General features: G+C 43.7%; 1 protein-coding gene across 1 annotated transcript in view; it reads left to right on the top strand.

Moving 5' to 3' along the window:
* Nucleotides 1-1677: 1677 nt before the first annotated feature.
* The window catches only part of GNPTAB (N-acetylglucosamine-1-phosphate transferase subunits alpha and beta), a 58269-nt gene continuing 38650 nt past the window's right edge, over nucleotides 1678-21296 (top strand). The window contains exons 1-2 of the mRNA XM_070410911.1: nucleotides 1678-1899; nucleotides 16425-16510. Coding sequence (XP_070267012.1) covers nucleotides 1783-1899; nucleotides 16425-16510 — 203 coding nt within the window. The 5' untranslated portion in view covers nucleotides 1678-1782. The remainder of the gene's footprint in view (nucleotides 1900-16424; nucleotides 16511-21296) is intronic.

Here is a 21296-nt window from a genome sequence, read left to right as displayed (position 1 = left end):
CATAAACCAGCTACTTATATTGGATTAGAGGCCCAGTGCATGAGGTGGGGTGGGGGGGAGCGGGGTCCCTCAGCCTGGCCTGCGCCCTCGCACAGTCCTCAAGCCCTGGAGGGATGTCCCACTGCTGTGGAGGCAGGAGCTTGCCAGCCATGAGCCTGGCTTCTGGCTGAGCAGTGCTCCCTCTGTGGGAGCGCACTGACCACCAGGGGGCAGCTCCTGCGTTGAGCGTCCTCCTGGTGGTGGTCAGTGCACGTCGTCCTAGCAACCAGTTCTTCCCCCATTTGGTTGATTTGCTTATTAGCCTTTTATTATATAGGATTATTATATAGGATTATATAGGAGGATAAGAATGCAGGGTGGGGTAGGACTCCATTGTTTTGGCAACAAGGTTGTTAATCTCTCCATGATAATAGGCAGTTCTCAAATGAGAATGGACCGCATTCCAAGGTTAACTCCCAGGTCCAAGGTTAACTCCCAGGTCCTTAGGGCATATCGCCAGGTTAGAATGTGTTTATTTAATTAGAACAAAACAATCAAGGTTAACAGAAAATGATTAATGTTTCTTATAACTATAGCTAGTCCCCAATGTTCAATTTCTGCCCCTAGCACTGTATAAGTGTCTTGCACAACTGCCATAATTTTGCCATGTATGTAGAGATCACGCATCAGCTTCTCCTAAAGGATTAAAAGGACTGGGAAGTGTCAACACTTCACTTTAGATTGGAGCAAAGGTAGTCACTCCCTTTTGCAAATCTGTTAATTGCATTTGACCTTCCAGTTGAGTGCATATTTTGAGTATATCCCTGAAACTGGTTGTGAAGATAATTCTAAAAATGCTATGAATGATGGCAACACTGGGGAAGTGGATTGTTTCCAAAGGTGGCTCAATTTAAGACAAAAATCATATTAACTAGGGTATATTCAGAGAAAACAAAATCTCTCACCAATAAGAGGCGCGGAGGGTAGGCCATCCTCAAAATCACCTGGAGCCAAAGTGAAAATAAATATCTGACCACCCCTGTTTCTATCATAACTGTCTTGCACGTGATCCTTTAACGTGTTTATCTCCCCAACTAGGCTCTCTGGGAAGGTGCCCAAGTCTAGTTAATTTCTGAATACCTAACACCAAACACTAAGCTAGGCACGGGACACTACATTTTAAATCAATAAATGAATTAATTTTGTTTTGGGCACATTTAGTCCCAAAGTTTCCTCATTCAAGCAATATGGTTAGAGAGCCAGAGGGGGAAGGAGCCCTATGAACCATATTTCCCAGTTGTTGTAGATGAAGAAAGGGATGTGAGCACAGAAGTATTCGTGGCATAACAGCGCGGCCTGTGACACAGAGTCCTTGCAAGGACCGATCATATCTCAGCTGGGCTGCCCCACGCGGCTTCGGGGTCCCCCGCCCAGTCTGGAGGGCCGCCGCGCACGCGCAGACCGGGAGGGCGCGCGCCTGCCTCCGCCCCTCCGCCCTCCAGGGGGCGCTGCCGACCCCGCCGCCGCCGCCGCCGCCTCTCGCCCCGCCAGACCAGGGCGGCGCTGGCTGCCTCGCGGGGTGCAGGTCCGCCTCCGCCGCGCCGAAGGCGTGGGCTCCCGGCTCCCGGAAGCGGCGGCCGCGGCGCGGAGCCGAGCCGGCGTCCATCGCCGGAGCTGCAATGCGCGGCGGCCGGAGGCCGTGATCTGAGCGGGCGGCCCGGTAGGGGCCGCTGCATGGCGGCGCACTGAGGCTCCGGCTCTGGCTCTGGCTCCTCCTGGCGTGGCGTGGCGGCGGCCGGGGTGATGCTGCTCAAGCTCCTGCAGAGACAGACCTATACCTGCCTGTCCCACAGGTATGGGCTCTACGTCTGCTTCGTGGGCGTCGTTGTCACCATCGTCTCCGCCTTCCAGTTCGGCGAGGTGAGTAGCGGCTCGGGATCCCCGGCCGAGGCGCCCTGAACCCGCGCGGCCCCGCGGCCCCCGACCCCCTGGCGCCCTCGCCGAGCCCGGGACGCCGCGATTCCCGGCGCGCGTGACCCCTGCGTCCCCATCCTCCCTGCCGCCCCGAGGACCCGTCCTAGCGCCTGCCCTTTCCCCGGAGGCGCGGAGGACTCAGACCGGCTTTCAGCGTCTGGGGTCGAGATTTCGTCCCCCCTAATGGTGTGGGGGGGAATAGGAGCTTGTTTTGCGGATTCCCTTTCCCACCGGGTGCATTCTTCGGGATCCCCAAGTCACTTGACTTTCTCCCTCGGGCCTTAACCTCCAGGAACCCCGTCCTGGAACCCAGAGTTGGTGTCTTTCCGTTCCTAAATTCTGACCCCTGGCCCCTCCTACAGTGTTGCCCCTCCGGTGTCACCCTTCTAATCTTGTCACCTTTGACAAAAGCACTTTAATCTTCTTAACTTAGTTTCTGCCCGGTCCTCAAAACTTTATCCAAGGGCGCGTGTGTCATTGCACATGAATTTGCAGTGGGAATAGTGTACTGGCTCAACATTGGAAGGACTCGGTGTGCAAGGGGACTCTTTTGCACGTTTGCTCTGTCATTTGGGACAACTGTACACGGTCAGGTAGCCCTGCTGGCAGGTGTGCACACACTGATGTGAGCGATCTCTTGGCACCTCCACTTTTCCCTGTCCCTAGATCACGCTCACGTGACCCACGTGACCGGGGCACCTTAATGATTTGGACTCCAGCGCTTAACCTCTTGGGAGCCAGCACAAGCCCTGGGGTCCTGGGGTAGGCTAATAATTTAGGTCCCAGGTCACACAAGCCCTGCCGTTGTGACTCTGCTTTTAGTTAACAGCACAGTAAGGTAGTTGGGTCAGGCTGTAAACTCCTCAGAGGGTCCAAGCAACAGGTTTGGGAGGTGGAAACATGGGTTTAATAGATTTTTGTGCGCTCGGGATATACACTTGAAACATTCTCATGACTGAAACAGCCCTTTGGTTTGGGTTGGGTCTCATACGGTATTCTTTTATTTTTTTTTAAATATGTTTTTATTGATTTATAGAAAGAGAGAGGGAGAGAGAGAAACATCTATTCGAGAAACATTGATCAGCTGCTTCCTGCACACCCCCTACTGGGGATTGAGCCCAAACCCAGGCATGTGCTCTGACTGGGAATCTAAGGGTGACCTTATGGTTCATAGGTCGAAGCTCAATCACTGAACCACACCAACCAGGTGAAAGGTTGGTCTAGGGGAGTGATGGCGAACCTTTTGAGCTCGGCGTGTCAGCATTTTGAAAAACCCTAACTTTACTCTGGTGCCGTGTCACATATAGAAATTTTTTGATATTTGCAACCATAGTAAAACAAAGATTTATATTTTTGATATTTATTTTATATATTTAAATGCCATTTAACAAAGAAAAATCAACCAAAAAAAATGAGTTCACGTGTCACCTCTGACACGCGTGTCATAGGTTCGCCGTCACTGGTCTAGGAGCTAATAACAATACATTTTATAAGTGAGGGTGAGAAAGTGCCCCAGACTTGTAAGTGGAAAATGTAACTGATATACCACCTGCTGTTCTATCTTTGTTTCATGTGTTGCAACGAAATATAGTGAGTGTATCTATGTATAGTTGTGTCTTATTGATAAGATTTATTTTTTGGCCCTGAGTAATTTAAATTAACTGTTTATTAAAACCCCTACAGTGTGAAGGTGACTTAGAGGCATCAGTTGTTGGAATTTTTTATTTTACATATTCAGTGCCTGGTTATTTATTTACCAAAAGAAAGACTTTTGTCAGTCTTGAGATGACCACAGATCTTAGAGTTTGGAACAAACAAAAGGAATGAGAGGCAAACAACATCAACTGGTGGCATGGGAGATGACTCAATACCACTAATGCTGTTCATCTGTACAGCACGGTGGGAAAGAAGAACTGCCAGATTAGGCAGATCTGGGTTTGAATGCTGGTGCCAGTGTTCGTGATCATGATAATAGTTAATACATAGGGCATGATTGTGATAATAGTTAATACATAGTTAACACAAGTTCCAGGCCTTCTCTTAACTGCTTTCACATTCACTCATTTAATACAACACCCCTGTGAAGTGAGTACTATTATTACACCCATTTTATAGGTGATGAAACTAAGGCTCTTGCACAAGTTAATCTAGCCAGTCCGTGGCAGAGCTGGGTTCAAACCACAGCAGTATATGGCTCCAGAGCTGTACTGGTAAGCACATCTCTTCATGGTCTCTCGAGCAGCCCAGACTGTCCTTTGTGTGATCTTGGAAAGGATACTTAGTAAGCTCACTGAACCTCTCAACTTCCTCATCTTTAAAGTGGAGGCAAGAATACCTTCCTTGCAGGTTTGATAGAACCAAGTAAGACCTGTATGTAAAGTACCACACATAGTTCCTGGCACGTAACAGACTCCTTAAGTGATAGTAACTACTGCTACTATTATTATCATCATCAACTGATTTATATCTTTACTCCTTATTTTGAAATAAGCTCTTGAAATAAGAATGCTGTCATCATACAGTTAATATTACCAACTTGTTAATAATTTCACTAATTGTTAACTGTGAATTCATAATATTTTTTCTTTCCCTCTTTTTTTTTTTTGGCAAATATATTTTTATTGACTTCAGAGAGGAAGGGAGTGGGAGAGAGAGTTAGAAACATCAATGATGAGAGAGAATCATTGATCGGCTGCCTCTCACAGGCTCCCTACTGGGGATCGAGCCCCGAACCCGGGTATATGCCCTTGATCAAAATCAAACCTGAGACCCCCTCAGTCCACAGGCTGACCCTCTATCCACTGAGCCAAACCTTCCCCCTTAGAATAAGTGGTATTGGCTGTACACGCATCCAAATTCTGAGACAGAAGTGGAAATGAGGGAGGGAAGTATATTTTCAAATATTTTTTTACTTTTCCCTTAAGTTCAATCAGGTATTTTCTGGAGAACCCATGGGCACTCTGATCAACAGAAGCAGAGCTGGATCCTAATCCACAGTGAGGACCCTCAAGCTGGGATCTAAAGTTCACTGAAGTTCATTGCCTTGGGGTGAGGGTAGCAGGTGGGAACTTGTCTGTTGAAAACTGGTTTTCTTGGGCAAGTCATGTGCCCTTGGGAGTCTAGTGTCCTCATCTACAAATGAGGGCAGGAGCTTAACTATGCTCTCAAGATTCATTTTAGCTTAGAAAGTCCTCATTTTAAATATTTGTCCTTTGTTAGTTGATATTGTATAGACCTTCAAACATGCTTTTGAATTAAAAAATGTATGCCCTGACCGGTTTAGCTCAGTGGATAGAGTGTCAGCCTTCAGAATGAAAGGTCCCAGGTTCGATTCCAATCAAGGGCATGTACCTTGGTTGTGGGCACATCCCCAGTAGGAGGTGTGCAGGAGGCAGCTGATCGATGTTTCTCTCTCATCGATGTTTCTAACTCTCTATCCCTCTCCCTTCCTCTCTGTAAAAAATCAATAAAATATATTTTTTAAAAAAAGTATTATTTCAGGACCATCTTTACTTAGTTGAATTATTTATACACAAATCTATATTCCCTTATCTGAAACTTCTAGAACTACTGAATGACCTTATAATTAAATACCAGTATCTTTTACAGTGGAACATATGACTGTTCACACTCAGTGAGGAAAATAAAGACTATAAATAACTTCCAGTAAGTTTAGGCCAAGTTCTGCCACCAAATAAGTTCAGGTCAGGTCAAGTTTTGCTGCCAAATAAGAAACAGAAAGGTTGTCACTATTGAGAGCTTTTTGGATTTCAGGATTTCGAATAGAGATTGTAGATCACTGCTGGGTGTGTATGTATGTGTCTGTGCACCTGGTGTGTATGTGTGTAAAATACATCACTTCCTTACATGCACTAAGTATGGGAACAAATATTCAAAAATGAACTTCCATGAGGAAGTCGAATAGGTTCAGACAGAAGCTGCTGTAGTGGGTAGTAATTGTCCCTGGCCTCCCCGTTTTCTTTTGCTCACTCACCTTCTGCTGCCATTTTGGATGAGTGAGATTCTTGTTCAGTGAAAAGGAAGATTGAAAACTGAGTCCAGCCCAGCCAGTGTGGCTCAGTGGTTAAGCCTTTAGATACCAGTGGTCTCTCTTTGGAGGGGTTTGGGAGAGATCCACAGCCCAGCTAACTGCTAAAGTGGGGACCTTGTCTTATTCCCTGGTGTATTATTAGCGTTTGAATGAATGGATAGAGATGACCTTAACCAACATCCCTTCAAGCTCATTTCCAGTAAAGGTGTAAGTTTTCTTTTTTGTGTGTGTGAATCCTCACCTGAGGATATTTTTCCATTGATTTTTTGTGTTTTTTTAATTTTTTAATTTTTATTTTTTTAAATATATTTTATTGATTTTTTTACATAGAGGAAGGGCGAGGGATAGAGAGTTAGAAACATTGATGAGAGAGAAACATCAATCAGCTGCCTTCTGCACACCCCCTACTGGGGATGTGCCTGCAACCAAGGTACATGCCCTTGACCGGAATCAAACCTGGGACCCTTGAGTCCGAAGGCTGACGCTCTATCCACTGAGCCAAACCGGTCAGGGCTGTGTTTTTTTTAAAGAGAGAGTGGACGGGAGGGGGAGAGACACAGAGAGAGAAACATCGATGTGAAAGAGATACATCAATTGGTTGCCTCCTGCACGCACCCCGACCAGGGCTGGGGTTGAAGCCTGCAACCAAGGTATGTGCCTTGACCGGAATTGAACCCATGACCCTTTAGTCCACACTATCCACTGAGCCAAACCAGCTAGGGCAAGTTTTCTACTTTGATGCAGACCATCTGTACTTACCTTTTCTTTCTCATACATGATTTGTCTACTTGTACTTTGTAGGGTGGAAGATGCTGTCAAAGATAGAAAGAATTTTAGCTCCTCCTTGACCATCTTTGTATAGTTGGGATGAGGCCTTGAGGACTGAGTAACAATAGAGGGGGTAGGTAATGGAATACCTGGGTAGGTAACCAATAATCGCTTAGAAAATCAGAGGACAGGAAGGAAATTATAGACTGAAGCATCCTAGAGGAAGTTGAGACTTTTGCAAGGAGGCAGGAGCTTTTTGTGGGGGGTAGGAGGTCAGAGGTGAGGGCGATTATTAGTGGTTTAACATTGCTGCTAGTATTAGCAGCGCTTGGTTGCGACAGAATCCCAACTCAGATGTGGCTTAAAAGAAAAGGTCGTTTTTTGACTGGTGTATTTGAAAAATTATAGGGTAAAACTTTGGCAGGGTTGGATCGAGGTGCCCAAGTGATGTCTTCAGGAATCTCTTCCTGACCCTGTTCTTCCCTTCTGTTGGTTTGGTTCTCAGGCGAGCTCTTCCCATGTGGAAGCAAAGATTGCTGCCAGCAACTCTAGCTTCTCAACTACCATTTTAGAAAGCCCAGCAAAAGGAGAGCTTCCTTCCTCAGAGTGCCAGCTGGACCCAGGTGGCCTGCCTAGCCAGGGAATGCGTGCCCTTGCTGTTCCCTCATTAGCCCCCTGGATCATCCCCAGAGCTAGGGCTGTGAGCCAGCTGTCAGTCTCCAGTGAACCATGTGACTGAGAGGGGTTCCCTAGAGGGAAATCATGAGGTTGTTATCAAAAGAAGGGCAAGAGCAACAGATATCCTAGACACTGCTTGAGTCAAAACCCATTTCCTTTCCTGGTCCTGAATGTTGACATTGTGACTGTGATAGCTGTTAGCCCTTTACTTGTTGTAGAAGATGTAAAAGTGGGTTGTTTCCATTTGTAATATCTTGTTAATTTCTCTATCTGTGAATCTAGTCTTCTTAGGTGGGCGTATTAATAGGGAGTTATTTTTGTTAAACACAGCTCAAGTGTGCCCTCATAAATCTTTCAGTAACGATTCGATATATTTCCTTAACTTAATGTGGTAATTTGATAGTTGTGTTTGGTTTGACTTACTCTTGAGGTCTTAATTTGTTGATCATGTTAATGAAATTAAGCTTGTTGGCCTAGCCAGCATGGCTCAGTGGTTGAGTGAGTATTGACTTATGAACCAGGAGGTCACGGTTCGATTCCCAGTTAGGGCACATGCCCAGGTTGCAGGCTTGATCCCCAGTGTGAGGGGTGCAGGAGGTAGCCAATCAATGATGCTGTGTCAACCACTGAGTCACACCAGGGAGCATTTTAATTTGAGTTTTACATGACGTGGAAGCCTTCATAAGGAGATGAAGACCCAAAGAAGTGCTTAAGCCTGAATGTTTTAATGCTAGGTTTGATGAGTGGAGCATTGTGATAGGACAATAAGGGTATGAGCTGAGTTTCATGAGCTGGGGAAACACAGGCCTGCTGGTTCAGAATTCCTTTAAGCAGACAAGGCTGGCGACAAGGATGCCCCTTTCCTCCAGTTATGGAGAGGGCACCTTTCACAGAAGGTCATATGACAGTGGTTCTCAACCTTCTGGCCCTTGAAATACAGTTCCTCATTACATAAAATTATTTTCGTTGCTACTTCATAACTGTAATGTTGCTACTGTTATGTATCGTAATGTAAATATCTGATAAGCAGGATGGTCTTAGGCGACCCACAGGTTGAGACTGCCAAAGGGGTCGTGACCCACAGGTTGAGAACCCCTGTCATATGACCTGCTTCAGGGGTAAGTCAGAACATCCTTCCCATGCCTGCTCTTTCTCAAATTTCTTCAGCTTGAGATATTCATTATGCCAAGCTGCTGTATTTTAGGGGCACGTATCCTGATCCTGTCAGCTCAGAGTGGGGGAGTATGAGCTGATTCTGCATAGCAACCACCTCTCCCTTGTCCTCAGAGCAGGTAGCAGCCAGTCCTTTCTATTTCTCAGGCGTGAGACAGATGTGGCATCCTCCCCATTGCAGGGACCTGTCATGGGCTCCCTAGGTCATACCACAGAGTCCTTTTCCTGGGCTTGAGGTGATGGGAAGATTTCCACCCCTCCCCTTTAGCTGAGGTGGAGCAGGATTCACGGAATGCCAGCGGCAGCTTCCAAAAAACCCTCCTCTGGGCCTTTTTACTGTGATTTGGATGAGTTTTCAACCACCTCTTTAGGAAACTTGACATCTTGGTCCCACACTTCTTTTGGAAATGTGGTATCTGGTATTTTGGTGCCATAGATGAGACTTATTTCTCCATGCACAGCTTCTCAATGACGATTTGCCACTTCTGTACTCAGCATGCTGATCATAGAGATGTTCTCTTTCTTACTTGGAACCCCTGTGTCCCAGCAGAGCACCGGAATCACTTATTCAGTTGGTACATTCTATGTTTGAGTGCAGTGCCAGGCCCCTTGGCACGGAGTAGTGAACAGAGCAGACAGGTTCCCATAGACAAGGAGTTTATATTCCGGTTGTGCATTCAGACATTAAATGCTACTTAATGAAGAGTTGTGAGAAATGCTGCAAAGATGGAGAGGGTGTTGTGGGAGAGACCTGCAGGGAGAACTGTCTGGTGGCTTGGTCAGGGAGATTTCAGCAAGGAAGGGAGAGGGGGAGAGAGAGAGAGAGAAACATCAATGATGAGAGAGAATCATTGATTGGCTGCCTGCTACATGTCCCCCACTGGGGATCGAGCTTACAACCCAGGCATGTGCCTTGACTGGGAATCAAACCGTGACCTCCCGGTTCATAGGTTAACGCTCTACCACGGAGCCATGCCGGGGGAGGCGTTCTTGATGCAGTTTGAGCTCAACTTGAAAGGGTCAGAATTTCTGAGGCAGGGGACAGAGGAGGGTTGGCCTACTGAATGTTCTCATCTGGGAGGTATTTTGCCCCCCTCCCCACCTCCACCCCCAGAGGCATTTGCCAACGTTTGGCGACATGGTGGGTTGTCATGATTGGGGTGTACCAGTAGTGTGGGATTGGTGTTACTAGCAATTAGTGGGTGGAGGCCAGAAATTCCGCAAAACATCCTGCAATGCACAGCACCGCCCTCACAGCGAAGATTATGCAGCCCTGGAACCATGAGAAGGTCTTGAAGATGGGGAACATGTGAGAACTCCATGTGGCTGGAAGATGGAGAGCAAGAGAAAGTGTGGATGTAGGAGAGATTGGTGTGGTGGGTGCCCTGCTCCCAGCCCTTGGTAGAATAGGTGTTCAGGGTTTGGGTGTTTGTCCTGAGAACAGTGGGATAACCTTCAAGGTTGGTCTGTACTGGCATGTAGAAGGCGGAGGCCAGGGATGCTGCTGACCGTCCCGTGATGCACAGGACACCCCCATAACGAAGTTACCGGGCCCTAAATGTCAGTACAGCCAAAGTTGAGAAACCGTCCATTAGGACAGTTAGTTGGGAGCCTTGGGCTAGGCCCATAGAGGGCATTTAAGGGAAATGAACCGATTTGAGAGATTTAGGATGTAAGATAACCTGGCCTTTATGTGCCAAACACTCTGCTGACTTCTTGAGATACAAAAATGAGCAAGATGGACAAGCTCATTTGCTCACTCATACCCAACTATAGGGGCTGAGTGAATATTTGTTGAATAAATACATATAAAATTTATTTTTGCTCACTGATTGTGATTGGGCCTAGTGAGGAAAGATGGTTTAAATGAGATGCTTCATGTTTGTAAGACACCTTGCATGGTGCCTGGTGCAGGGTTCAGTAAATGCTAATTAAATGCCACGTGTCCTGTCCCAGGGCAGTTCTTCCCTTGGCTGTGATGCTTGTGAAGGCAGCCTCAGGAGACCTTACTTCTGGGCTGGTGCCAAGGCCACGCTGAAGGGCATATTCATCTTTCCTTAGAGACAGAGCCGAAAAGTTCACAGTGACTTCTTCACCTGGCTGCTTTATTACGGTTGATATGAAAGCAGAGGGAGTGAGTTTATTAATTTAATACAGTCAGGACCGTATAATACCATATGTTATTCTAGTAAAATGTAACAAACAAGTGTAGCTATAAAAGGTTATATATTCACAGTCTATCTTTTGAAGTTCTTACTGTTCTTTAGATTGATTGTTCCAATCTTATGATCCACACGCAGTATGTTAAACGGGTGACTAGTCAGCCTGTGTGTGATTCATACGTGCACTAAATTAAGCAGGAAAAAATGTGATCTTTCAAAAATGTTACAGATTAAGTCACACTTGTGCAGGGAGAGCCAAATGAATTCTACAATTGACTAAAAACCATATTGCCCACTTTAAAATTGCATTCTAAAATTGTTTCTTCTTGCCCTGGCCAGGTAGGTAGCTCAGTTGGTTAGAGCAGTGGTTGCCAACCGGTGGTCTGCAGACCTCTGGTGGTCCATGAGGTCTGAAAGGTTGGAGACCGCTGGGTTAGAGTGTCGTCCTGATACGCTAAGGTTTCGGGTTCCATCTCCAGTTAGGGCACATACAAGAATCAACCAATGAATGCATAATCTCATTCATTCTCTCTCTCTCTCTCTCTCTCTCTCTCTCTCTCTCTCTTCCCCCTCTTCTTCCTCCTCCTCTTCTCCCTCTCCTTTTCCCCCTCTCCCTCTCTTCCTTTCTTCTTCCCTCCGTTCTTCTCTCTCTCTCTCTCTGTCTTTCTTTCAAATGAATAAGTACATTTAAACAATTTAAAATTGTTTCTTCTCTTTTAAAAAATTGTTTCTTCTTTTAAGAGGGTTCTAGTTTTCTTTCCCCCTTGAAATACCTTGCTTTCTCCCCTTCATTCCATTAACTTCATTTCTGTCTCTGATTAGTTCCAAATTGGATAAAGCTTCTTTACCAAAATTTCACAAAGTATTCATTTGACAGAGATTTTTTAAAAAATATATTTTATTGATTTTTTTTTTCAGGGAGGAAGGGAGAGGAATAGAGAGTTAGAAACTTCGATGAGAGAGAAACAATCTTAAGATGTATTGTGATAAATTCAGTTGAAGACAGAGGGTGGGTGTTGGGCAGTTTCTCAGACAGGGTGACATGTGAGCTTGATCTTGAAGAAGATGGCTGAGGGAAGAAAGGGGAGGTGTCCTTCCCCCTTTTTTGGCTTAAACAGCACGTTTATTTTCTCATGATTCGGGAGATTGGAAGTCCAAGATCAGTGCGCCCAGCATGGTTGGTTTCTGGTGAGAGCTCTCTTCCTGGTTTACAAATGACCGCCTTGCTGTGTCCTCACATGGTGGGCAGAGAGATAGAGAAAGGGGGAGAGAGAGTCTCCCTTCTCCCCTTTAAGTGAAGGATGCCAAAGGTGTAAAGGTGTAGGTGTGGGAGGCACTCTCACCTTCTAGGGCAGTGATGGCGAACCTTTTGAGCTCGGCGTGTCAGCATTTTGAAAAACCCTAACTTAACTCTGGTGCCGTGTCACATATAGAAATTTTTTGATATTTGCAACCATAGTAAAACAAAGATTTATATTTTTGATATTTATTTTATATATTTAAATGCCATTTAACAAAGAAAAATCAACCAAAAAAATGAGTTCGCGTGTCACTTCTGACACGCGTATCATAGGTTCGCCATCACCGTTCTAGGGACTCAGGTAGTTCCGAAGGGCTGCAGCATACCCAGGACTGAAGCTGCAGAGGCAGGCGGCGGCCGCTTTAGGACTTGCCTACTGAGTGAGGCTAACACATTTCAATTCTTCCTGAAGAAAATGGGGATCCTGCAAACTATTTAAAGCAAGAGAATGATGAATTCAGTCTCTGTTTAGAACGATTGCTCTAGAGCAGTGGTCGGCAAACTGCGGCTCGCGAGCCACATGTGGCTCTTTGGCCCCTTGAGTGTGGCCACGAAGTTTCAATCGCACTGTATGTGCGCGCCCGCACGTGGTATTTTGTGGAAGAGCCACACTCAAGGGGCCGCAGTTTGCCGACCCCTGCTCTAGAGCAGCGGTTCTCAACCTGTGGGTCGCGACCCCTTTGGGGATCGAACGACCCTTTCACAGGGGTCGCCTAAGACCATCGGAAAACACATATATAATTACATATTGTTTACAGTAGCAAAATTACAGTTATGAAGTAGCAACGAAAATAATTTTATGGTTGGGGGGCACCACAACATGAGGAACTGTGTTAAAGGGTCGCGGCATGAGGAAGGTTGAGAACCACTGCTCTAGAGGTAATAATGGGAGGTAAATCACGGTGGAAGAGAAGGGTAGCAGGAGGCCGTCGGGCAGTAGGAATCCAGGTGAAAATACCACACTGAGTGCAATGCTTCAGAATCAGCAGGCTTTCAGTATGGATTTTTATAATTATACAAAGGCCTGAAAGAAAGGTGTATCTGCTTTTGGGAACTGGCATTATCTCTTGCTGATTTATTGCTTGACTTTGGGCAAGTCTTTTTATTTATCCCCCATGTGATGGTATTAGGAGGTGAGGCCTTTAGGAGGTGATTGGGTCATGAGTGGAATAGTGCGCTCATAACTCCCAGGGGTCCGGAGAGCTCCTGGACCCCTGCCGCCATGCGAGGCGACACAGGAGAGGACAGTTGGCTATGAATCTGGACGCTGGCTCTCACCACACACCAAATATGCCGGTGCCGTGGTATTTCCAGCCTCCAGAACCGTGAGATATAAATTTCTGTTTTTATAAGCTACGGGCTAAGACAGGAAAACAAAATGAGCGTGCTTAATCAGATGTGATTAGAGAATTCTTCTGGTGACAAGCAGATAGCACTTCTAAGGAGGAGGAAGAGGGTTAGTAAAAAAGATAAAGCTTAGAATATCTTTAAGATAGGGATCTTGGTCTCCCTTAGTACTCTTCAAACTAAAATTCAATGCATACTAAAATTTTTTTTTTTTTTGCAAACTAAATTTTGTTTTAGAAACTATGCAGAAGCTTTATAATCTAAGAATAATGTAGACTTCTGATTGTCAATGTGTGAAAAGCTCTGTCAGTGTTACTTAGAGTTCTTACTACTTGAGGTTAGAGCTCCAACACCTTAAGTTTTACAGGATAACATGTCACATTCCTTTGAAAAATTGAGAAAGCGACATGTGCTTTTACAGAGTTCTATATCCTTGTGTGCCTAGTAGGTCTGCTGTTGTGTCTTCATAACTCTAGCCCTTTAGTCTTTTTATTTTATTTTCATGTTTTAAATATATTTTTATTGATTTCAGAGCGGAAGGGAGAGGGAGAGAGATAGAAATATCAGTGATGAGAATCATTGATCAGCTGCCTCCTGTATGCACCACCCCCTCCTTTACTGGGGATTGAGCCCACAACCCAGGCATGTGCCATGCATGTGTCATGACCGGGAATCAAACTGTGACCTCCTGATCAATAGGTTGACGCTCAACCACTGAGCCACACTGGCCGGGCTAGCGCTTTAGTTTTTACCTGACTGTTTGGGAATGGATCTGAAAGTGGAAAGTTCTGGAGGGAAACTATGGAGTGGTAAGCTGTTCCAAGTTGTTTGCTTGTAAAGCTAGTAGCCATATTCATTCACTCTAGAACAGGGGTCCTCAAACTACGGCCCGCGGGCCACATGCAAATACAAATATTGTATTTATTCCCGTTTTGTTTCTTTACTTCAAAATAACATATGTGCAGTGTGCGTAGGAATTTGTTCATAGTTTTTTTTTAAACTATAGTCCGGCCCTCCAACGGTCTGAGGGACAGTGAACTGGCCCCCTGTTTAAAAAGTTTGAGGACCCCTGCTCTAAAATGTTTATGCCTTGGCCAGTGTTTGCAGGAGCAGCGAAGGGTCTTGGTTTCGATTCCTGGTCAAAGGCACATACCTGGATTGCAGGTTCTAGCCCCGGCCCTGGCCAGGGCATATTTGGGAGGCCACCAATTGGTGTCTTTCACATCGATGTTTCTCTCTCTACCCCTCTCCCTCTCCTTCTCCCTTCTCCTCCCTCCCTTCCTTCCACTCTCTTTAAAAATCAGTGGAAAAAATATCCTCCAGTGAGGATTTAAAAAAAAAAAAGAAAGAATGTTGATTGATTTTATGTCAGGCATTGTCCAAGGATCTGGGAATAAAAATAAAAAGAGGTCAGCTTCCTGGCTTTGATTGCTCACAGAGGTGTAGACACGTATTTAAACCGGTAAGTTATACTGCAGCACTGTAAATGCTGTCTTTAAGAGACATGTGAACAATTTGCATGTAAGTATTGTGCAGCCCTGTATGACTGGCATATCTCATTTACTCATCAAAACAGTCTTGTGAAATCAGGTGGCATTAATATCCTCATTCTACAGAAGAAGAAACTGAGAATTGAGAAGTGCTCTAGATTTTATCAAGTCCCAGATTTAAACTCATGTCTTCTGATCGTAAATCTTAGGGACTTTGCACTATACTAGTATACCCGTTCTCTTCTTAATAATTACCTTCCTCCTTTTCCTAGCTGGGGAATTCCTCTGAGGCAAAGAATTATGGGCTTTGCATCTCATTCAACCATTGGACCACACTGGCTGGGCAATAATTCTTAGTAACATTGTTTATGATGTATTTCAGAGCTCATGTAGTATTTTAATAAATAGTATTATAGTTCATTTTTTTAAAAATTTTACCAACAAACTATCCTTAGTAGTAGAGTGTAGAGAGGAGGGGTGTGTGTGTGTGTGTGTGTGTATGTATGTGTGTGTGTGTATGCACGTTCATATGAGGAGGGGGTGGGTAGAATAGTTCAAAATGGTAAGTAAGAATTTTTTTTTAATATATATTGTTATTGATTTCATAGAGAAAGAGTTAGAAACATCAACGAAGAGAGAGAATCATTGATTGGCTGCCTCCTGCACATCCCCTACTGGGGATTGAGCCTGAAACCTGGTCATGTGCCCTGACTGGGAATCGAACTGTGACCTCCTGGTTCATAGGTCAACACTCAACCACTGAGCCACCGCAGCCGGGCCTTTTCCAAGTTTTGAATGGGTCATGTAGCCACCTTAAAATCCTCCAGTACCTCTACTTCCCCTGGCACACAAGGCACATCACAGTCCAGGCCCAGCTTCCTTTCCCAGCCACGTTTCTCTCCAATTCCTACCTGCTTGTGCTCCAGCCAAAACCAACTGTAGAGTTGTCCTCGAACAACTGCTCTTGCGGCTTTCAGCCTTTGAGCATGCTCCTCTGGCACTGTCCTTTCTCCCTGCCTGGTGACCTCATTCTCCCAAGACCCAGTTCTCATATCACAGCCTTTTAAATCTCTTTGATTTCATATGTATGAGACTATTCTTATCTTGTAATTTATTCATCTGGGTTGAGCACAGTGTCTGGCATATGGCAGGCACTGAGTAATAGATGGATTTTCATTGCTTTACCTGTTCTTTTAGCAATTCTTAATGAAATAAAAGTTGTAAACTCTTACTATTTGATGCAAATAAAACATTGTTTCTTGCCCTGGCCAGTGTGGCTCAGTTGGAGCATTATCCCATACACCGAAAGGTTGTGGGTTAGATTCCCAGTTGGGGCGCATATGGGAGGCAACCCCAATTGATGTTTCTCTTTCTCTCTCTCCCCCCCCCTCCTCTCTCTAAATAATCAATAAAATATTTCCTTTGGTGAAAATTTAAAAAAACAAAAACCACTCACACACACAAAAAAATTGTTGTTTTTTTCTTCGTCTTCTTTTCCCTAGGTGGTTCTGGAATGGAGCCGGGATCAATACCACGTTTTGTTTGATTCCTACAGAGACAATGTTGCTGGAAAGTCCTTTCAGAATCGGTGAGAAAAGATAAATTTTGGAGAGTTTATTTTGACTTAAATGATAAGTCATGAAATCACCCATGTTTAAATATAGCAATTAGGGGATCTTTCCAAGTTGTAGATATGGTTTAACTTATTCAAGACTCCTCCCATCTGCAGGGACCTTGTAGTCCATCCTCACATTTTTTTAGATGGAAAATCGGACTCCCAGAGAGTAATGCTGCCGTGCAGTTTATTGAGTACTTTGTTACATGATCTCATTTTATGCTGCCCCAGTTCCATGAGGTAAAGGTAATTTCATCCCCCTGAGTGGCTACTCTGCAGCTGTTCTGAGCCTGACCAGTATTCTTTGGTTGATGTCACCCTGTTAACCAGGGCCATTCCCATGGTAGCCACCAGGACTGGACCTCACCTGCCCCCGTGGCCACCACATCTTGCTGTCTTGCTATGCGAAGGAGCAAGCAACCTCACAGATTGGATCTTTGGCTCCTTAAGGACAAGCTTCTTGGTGCAGCCATTCTTGAATGCTGCCTTCAACCTTTCCTTTTCTTGGAGAGTTTTCCTCTCTCACAAGACATTGGGAGCAGTCTTTACCAATGTCTTCCTTCCCTTCTTGCAGCTAAAATGAATTGCACAGGCTCTTTTCGGTGTTTGTTTATAAAGCTATTATTTATATTGTTTTATATCATAAAAGCAATAGATGTCTCTGGTGAAAACAGTTCAGCAATACCGAAAAATAAAAAGTAAAGCCTCTCTCTGTTCCATTCTGGATTTTCCCACTCTCAGGAAACACTGTTAATGAATTTTTGTTTTGGATTCTTCTGGTGATCATTCCATCTTTAAAAATTGAAGTCCTTCCCTTTTTGATTGATTCACTTTGTACGGTATCTATTGACTCTCTTTTTCATTGTAATGACACACAGTAAATCAATACAGGGGAAGGAGCAGGAGGCGACCAAAACAAATGGGAGGTAGCTACTGAGGTACTTCACTTCCCAAAAGACCTTGGTCTAAATGTCAGAGGCCATGACCAGAGATCCTGACTGTCATTCTCCCCTGAGGATAGAACCCATAAATCCTTCCCGCTACTCTCACTGAACCAGAAAATCTAATGAAACTACAAGTAATAATTGGTGTTCATTGGCACACTTGGACAGTTTTCTAAGAGCCTCTAGACTGCATCACTGATTCCTCTGGATCCCTTGTCCCCAGCTTAGAAGCACTTCCTGTCCCTCTGCTCACTTGTTATGAGTACCTAGTGATTTCTATTAAGTAAGTAGTTTTAAAAATAATTGCTAATTAGGTGTATGCACTATTTTTTAAAAAATATATATTTTATTGATTTTTTTTTTTTACAGAGAGGAAGGGAGAGGAATAGAGAGTTAGAAACATGGATGAGAGAGAAACATCGATCAGCTGCCTCCTGCACACTCCCCACTGGGAATGTGCCCAAAACCAAGGTACATGCCCTTGACCGGAATTGAACCTGGGGCCCTTGAGTTCACAGGCCGACGTTCTAGCCCAGGGGTGGGCAAACTTTTTGACTTGAGGGCCACAATGGGTTCTTAAACTGGACCGGAGGGCTGGAACAAAAGCATGGATGGAGTGTTTGTGTGAACTAATATAAATTCAAAGTAAACATCATTACATAAAAGGGTATGGTCTTTTTTTTTTTTTTTAGTTTTATTCATTTCAAACGGGCCGGATCCAGCCCGCGGGCTGTAGTTTGCCCACGGCTGCTCTAGGCACTGAGCCAAATCGGCTAGGGCTAGGTGTATGCACTATTTTTAAAAAAATACATTTTTGTTGATTATTAGAGAGAGAAGAAGGGAGAGGAAGAGAGATAGAAACATCAATGAGAGAGAAACATTGATCAGCTGCCTTCTGCACTCCCCCTCCTGGGGATTGAGCCTACACTGTGGGCATGTACTCTGACCAGGAATCGAACCAGTGACCTCTTGGTGCATGGGCTGATGTTCAACCATGTAGTCACACTGGCCGGGCTAGATGTATGCACTATTATAGTCCACACCATCTTAATGAAGAGGGCTTGTGGGATTTCTTGAGTTGACCTAAAGTTTTAGTCTTTTCTGTGGTCCTTAAATGAATGACACCCTGAATTTGCTCCTTTAATGAAAATGGAATCTTTGAGTCTTACTCTGTTTTAGATCCTGAGATATAACTATTTGCTGTGAAGAATTTTATAGTCTAGTAGGGGAGGTAACTTATAGCTAAGTAACTAGTGGAGTAGGGAAACTCTAGATCTTTCTCTTAGGATCTCTTAAAACAGCAATTTTCAAAGTTCCTGGGTGTCCATGTAAAATCAAAACTATTTTTATAACTATATGAAGGTGCTATTTGCTTTTTTACTGTGTTGACATTAACATTGATGGTATAAAAGCAGTGTGGGTAACATTGCCACACCTTAGCATGAGTCATTGTATTCTCCACCACCACATATTTGCAGGGGCAAGAAAAACTTAGTTTACTCGAAAGTGTTCATGATGAAGCAGTAAAAAATTGTTAGTTTGATTGTATCTTGGCCCTTTGAGTAAGTGTGCCTTTAATGTGTGTGAGGAAAGGGGAAGCAGACCCTAAGACCTGACTGCATGGGGATTGTCTTGAGGAAAAGCCACGTGGTGATTGAGTTGCGGTCTGAACTAGCTCTTCTGTTCATGGAACACCATTGTTATATCTTGAAAGGACAAATTTGAGAATGATTACTGAGACTTGGTTATTTGGCAAAGATTTTCTTGACAATGAACAAGCGATCCTGTCTCTTGAAGGAAAAATAGTAATAGTATTTGTTGCCAATGATAAAGCTTGAACTTTCAAGTGAAAATTAGAATTTTGGAAAACATGTTTCCACCACTGTGAGCTTAGCCGGCTTCACAATATTGTAGGCTTCTCTGATTAGATTTGTGATTATCCAAAACACCTTTCTTGATGTTATATAAGAAAATTAAGGCAGTGTGTCACCACTCGGCAGATCTACAAAACTCAGTATGCCGTTATCCTACAGATAACTAATACATTGATATTAGAGACTCTTGCATGAGTGAAAGAGCCATTATACAAAGAGAAAGAAAGGCCAATGGATTTGAATATAAAAGCACAAAAAGTTACTATTTTCAGATTCCACATTGCAACTAATTTTTAAGAAACTACCACTTTTTTTGGTGTAGCAGCAAAGAAGAATATCCACTATTATCTGAAAGGGGTACTAAAATACTCCTCTTTCCAACTTCATATCTGTTTGAGCCTGGGCTTTTTTTCATACACTTCAACCAAAACAACGTAAGGGGGACAGACTGAATACAGGAGATTGGCGGTAAAACAGTGCCTTTCTTCTCACTAAATTTTTTTGTTGTTTTGGGAAATAATTATTTTCATTAAAAAAATTAATATGAATAGTTAACATGTGAAGTGGTTTGTTTTAAAATGAATTAACATTATAAAACTTACCTTAAAATATGTTAGGTGTGCATAGTTATAACCTATAAGCAAAAGCTTTTTGGGGGGCCTTAATAATTTTTAAGAGTATGAAGGGTCTGAGACTAAAAAGTTTGAGAACCATTTCCTTAATGTAGCAGTTCTCAAACTTTATTATGCATCAGAATCTCATGGAAGGCTTGAGAAACAGGCTTTCTCTCCGGCCCAGAAGTGTCTGGGTCCATAGGTCTCAGAGAGGCTCAGGGAATTTTCATTTCTAATGTGTTCACTGATGATACCGTGCTGCTGGTCTGATGACCACACTTTGAGAACCATTGCATTAATGAATTCTTAATGAAATAGAACTTCCCTGCTTCTCCAATTTTCATTTTAGTAACACTGAGTTTTCTAAGGAAAGCTCAAAATGGGTTGCCTTTTTTCTTACTCAACCATTTATTGAGTACCTAGTCAACCTACTGTGCCTTCTGCTGTGCTGGGTGCTGAGGGTGCAGCTGTATAAATCCCTGCCCCAAGCGCTTCACAGCCTTTAGAAGGAAAACTAGCTTAGAAAATACAAATATTGAGGTCAGCAGTTTTAATCAGACTCTTGTTCTTTTTCGGAAGAAATTTTTTTTGTGTGTGTGTGTGTGAAATATTTCTTTTCCTGCTTTTTGATTGCATTAAAATGTAGTTTGATTTTTATGCAGGGGTATTTCAAAATTGCCTAATTTTGATGATGACAAGTAAATGATTCATATATAACATATCTCATGTTCTAACTAATATATTTTAGAATATCATAATGTTTATAGGAAGTTTCATGATTTTGCTATTTTTTCTATAAGTCTTTTTTATGTTGTTTGCCCGGAATGGGAAAAAAAACCCATTCTACATGTCAGTAACAAGTGAATATATAAATTATTTACTGCGAATTGTGAGGCCTTATGTCTGTTTGGGGCTCAATTTTGTCTTTTCTAAATTGTAGATATTAAGTATAAAATCTCTTCCAACTTTTTGGTTCTAAGCTACTATTTAAGTTCTAAGTTTGTGTTTGTTTGTTTTTTTACCTACTTTTCATTTAAGCTAAACTGATTAAAATAAAAGTTGTGTCACTGTCACCACAGCTTTTGTTTTGAGTCATAGGTGACTGATAGTCTGCAGGCTAAGATAAAGACTTCCTTCTCGTCTGGAAACTAAGATAGTGGTCTCGTGGTTAGAATGAAAGATTCACACTCACTGCGGCCATGTCTAATAGAAAAACAATTGACTCACTGACCCAGAGCAGATCACATGGTCTCCTTAGGCTTGTCAGTTTAACACCAAAGAATTACATTGATCTTATTACACAGCCTTAGAAGAACCAGTACATACA

The sequence above is a fragment of the Myotis yumanensis genome, unplaced genomic scaffold (assembly GCF_028538775.1).
Source record: "Myotis yumanensis isolate MYYU_CA2020_CCGP unplaced genomic scaffold, mMyoYum1.0.hap1 SCAF_3, whole genome shotgun sequence".
NCBI classification, from domain to species: domain Eukaryota; kingdom Metazoa; phylum Chordata; class Mammalia; order Chiroptera; family Vespertilionidae; genus Myotis; species Myotis yumanensis.
This window is presented reverse-complemented; position numbering and strand designations above follow the sequence as displayed.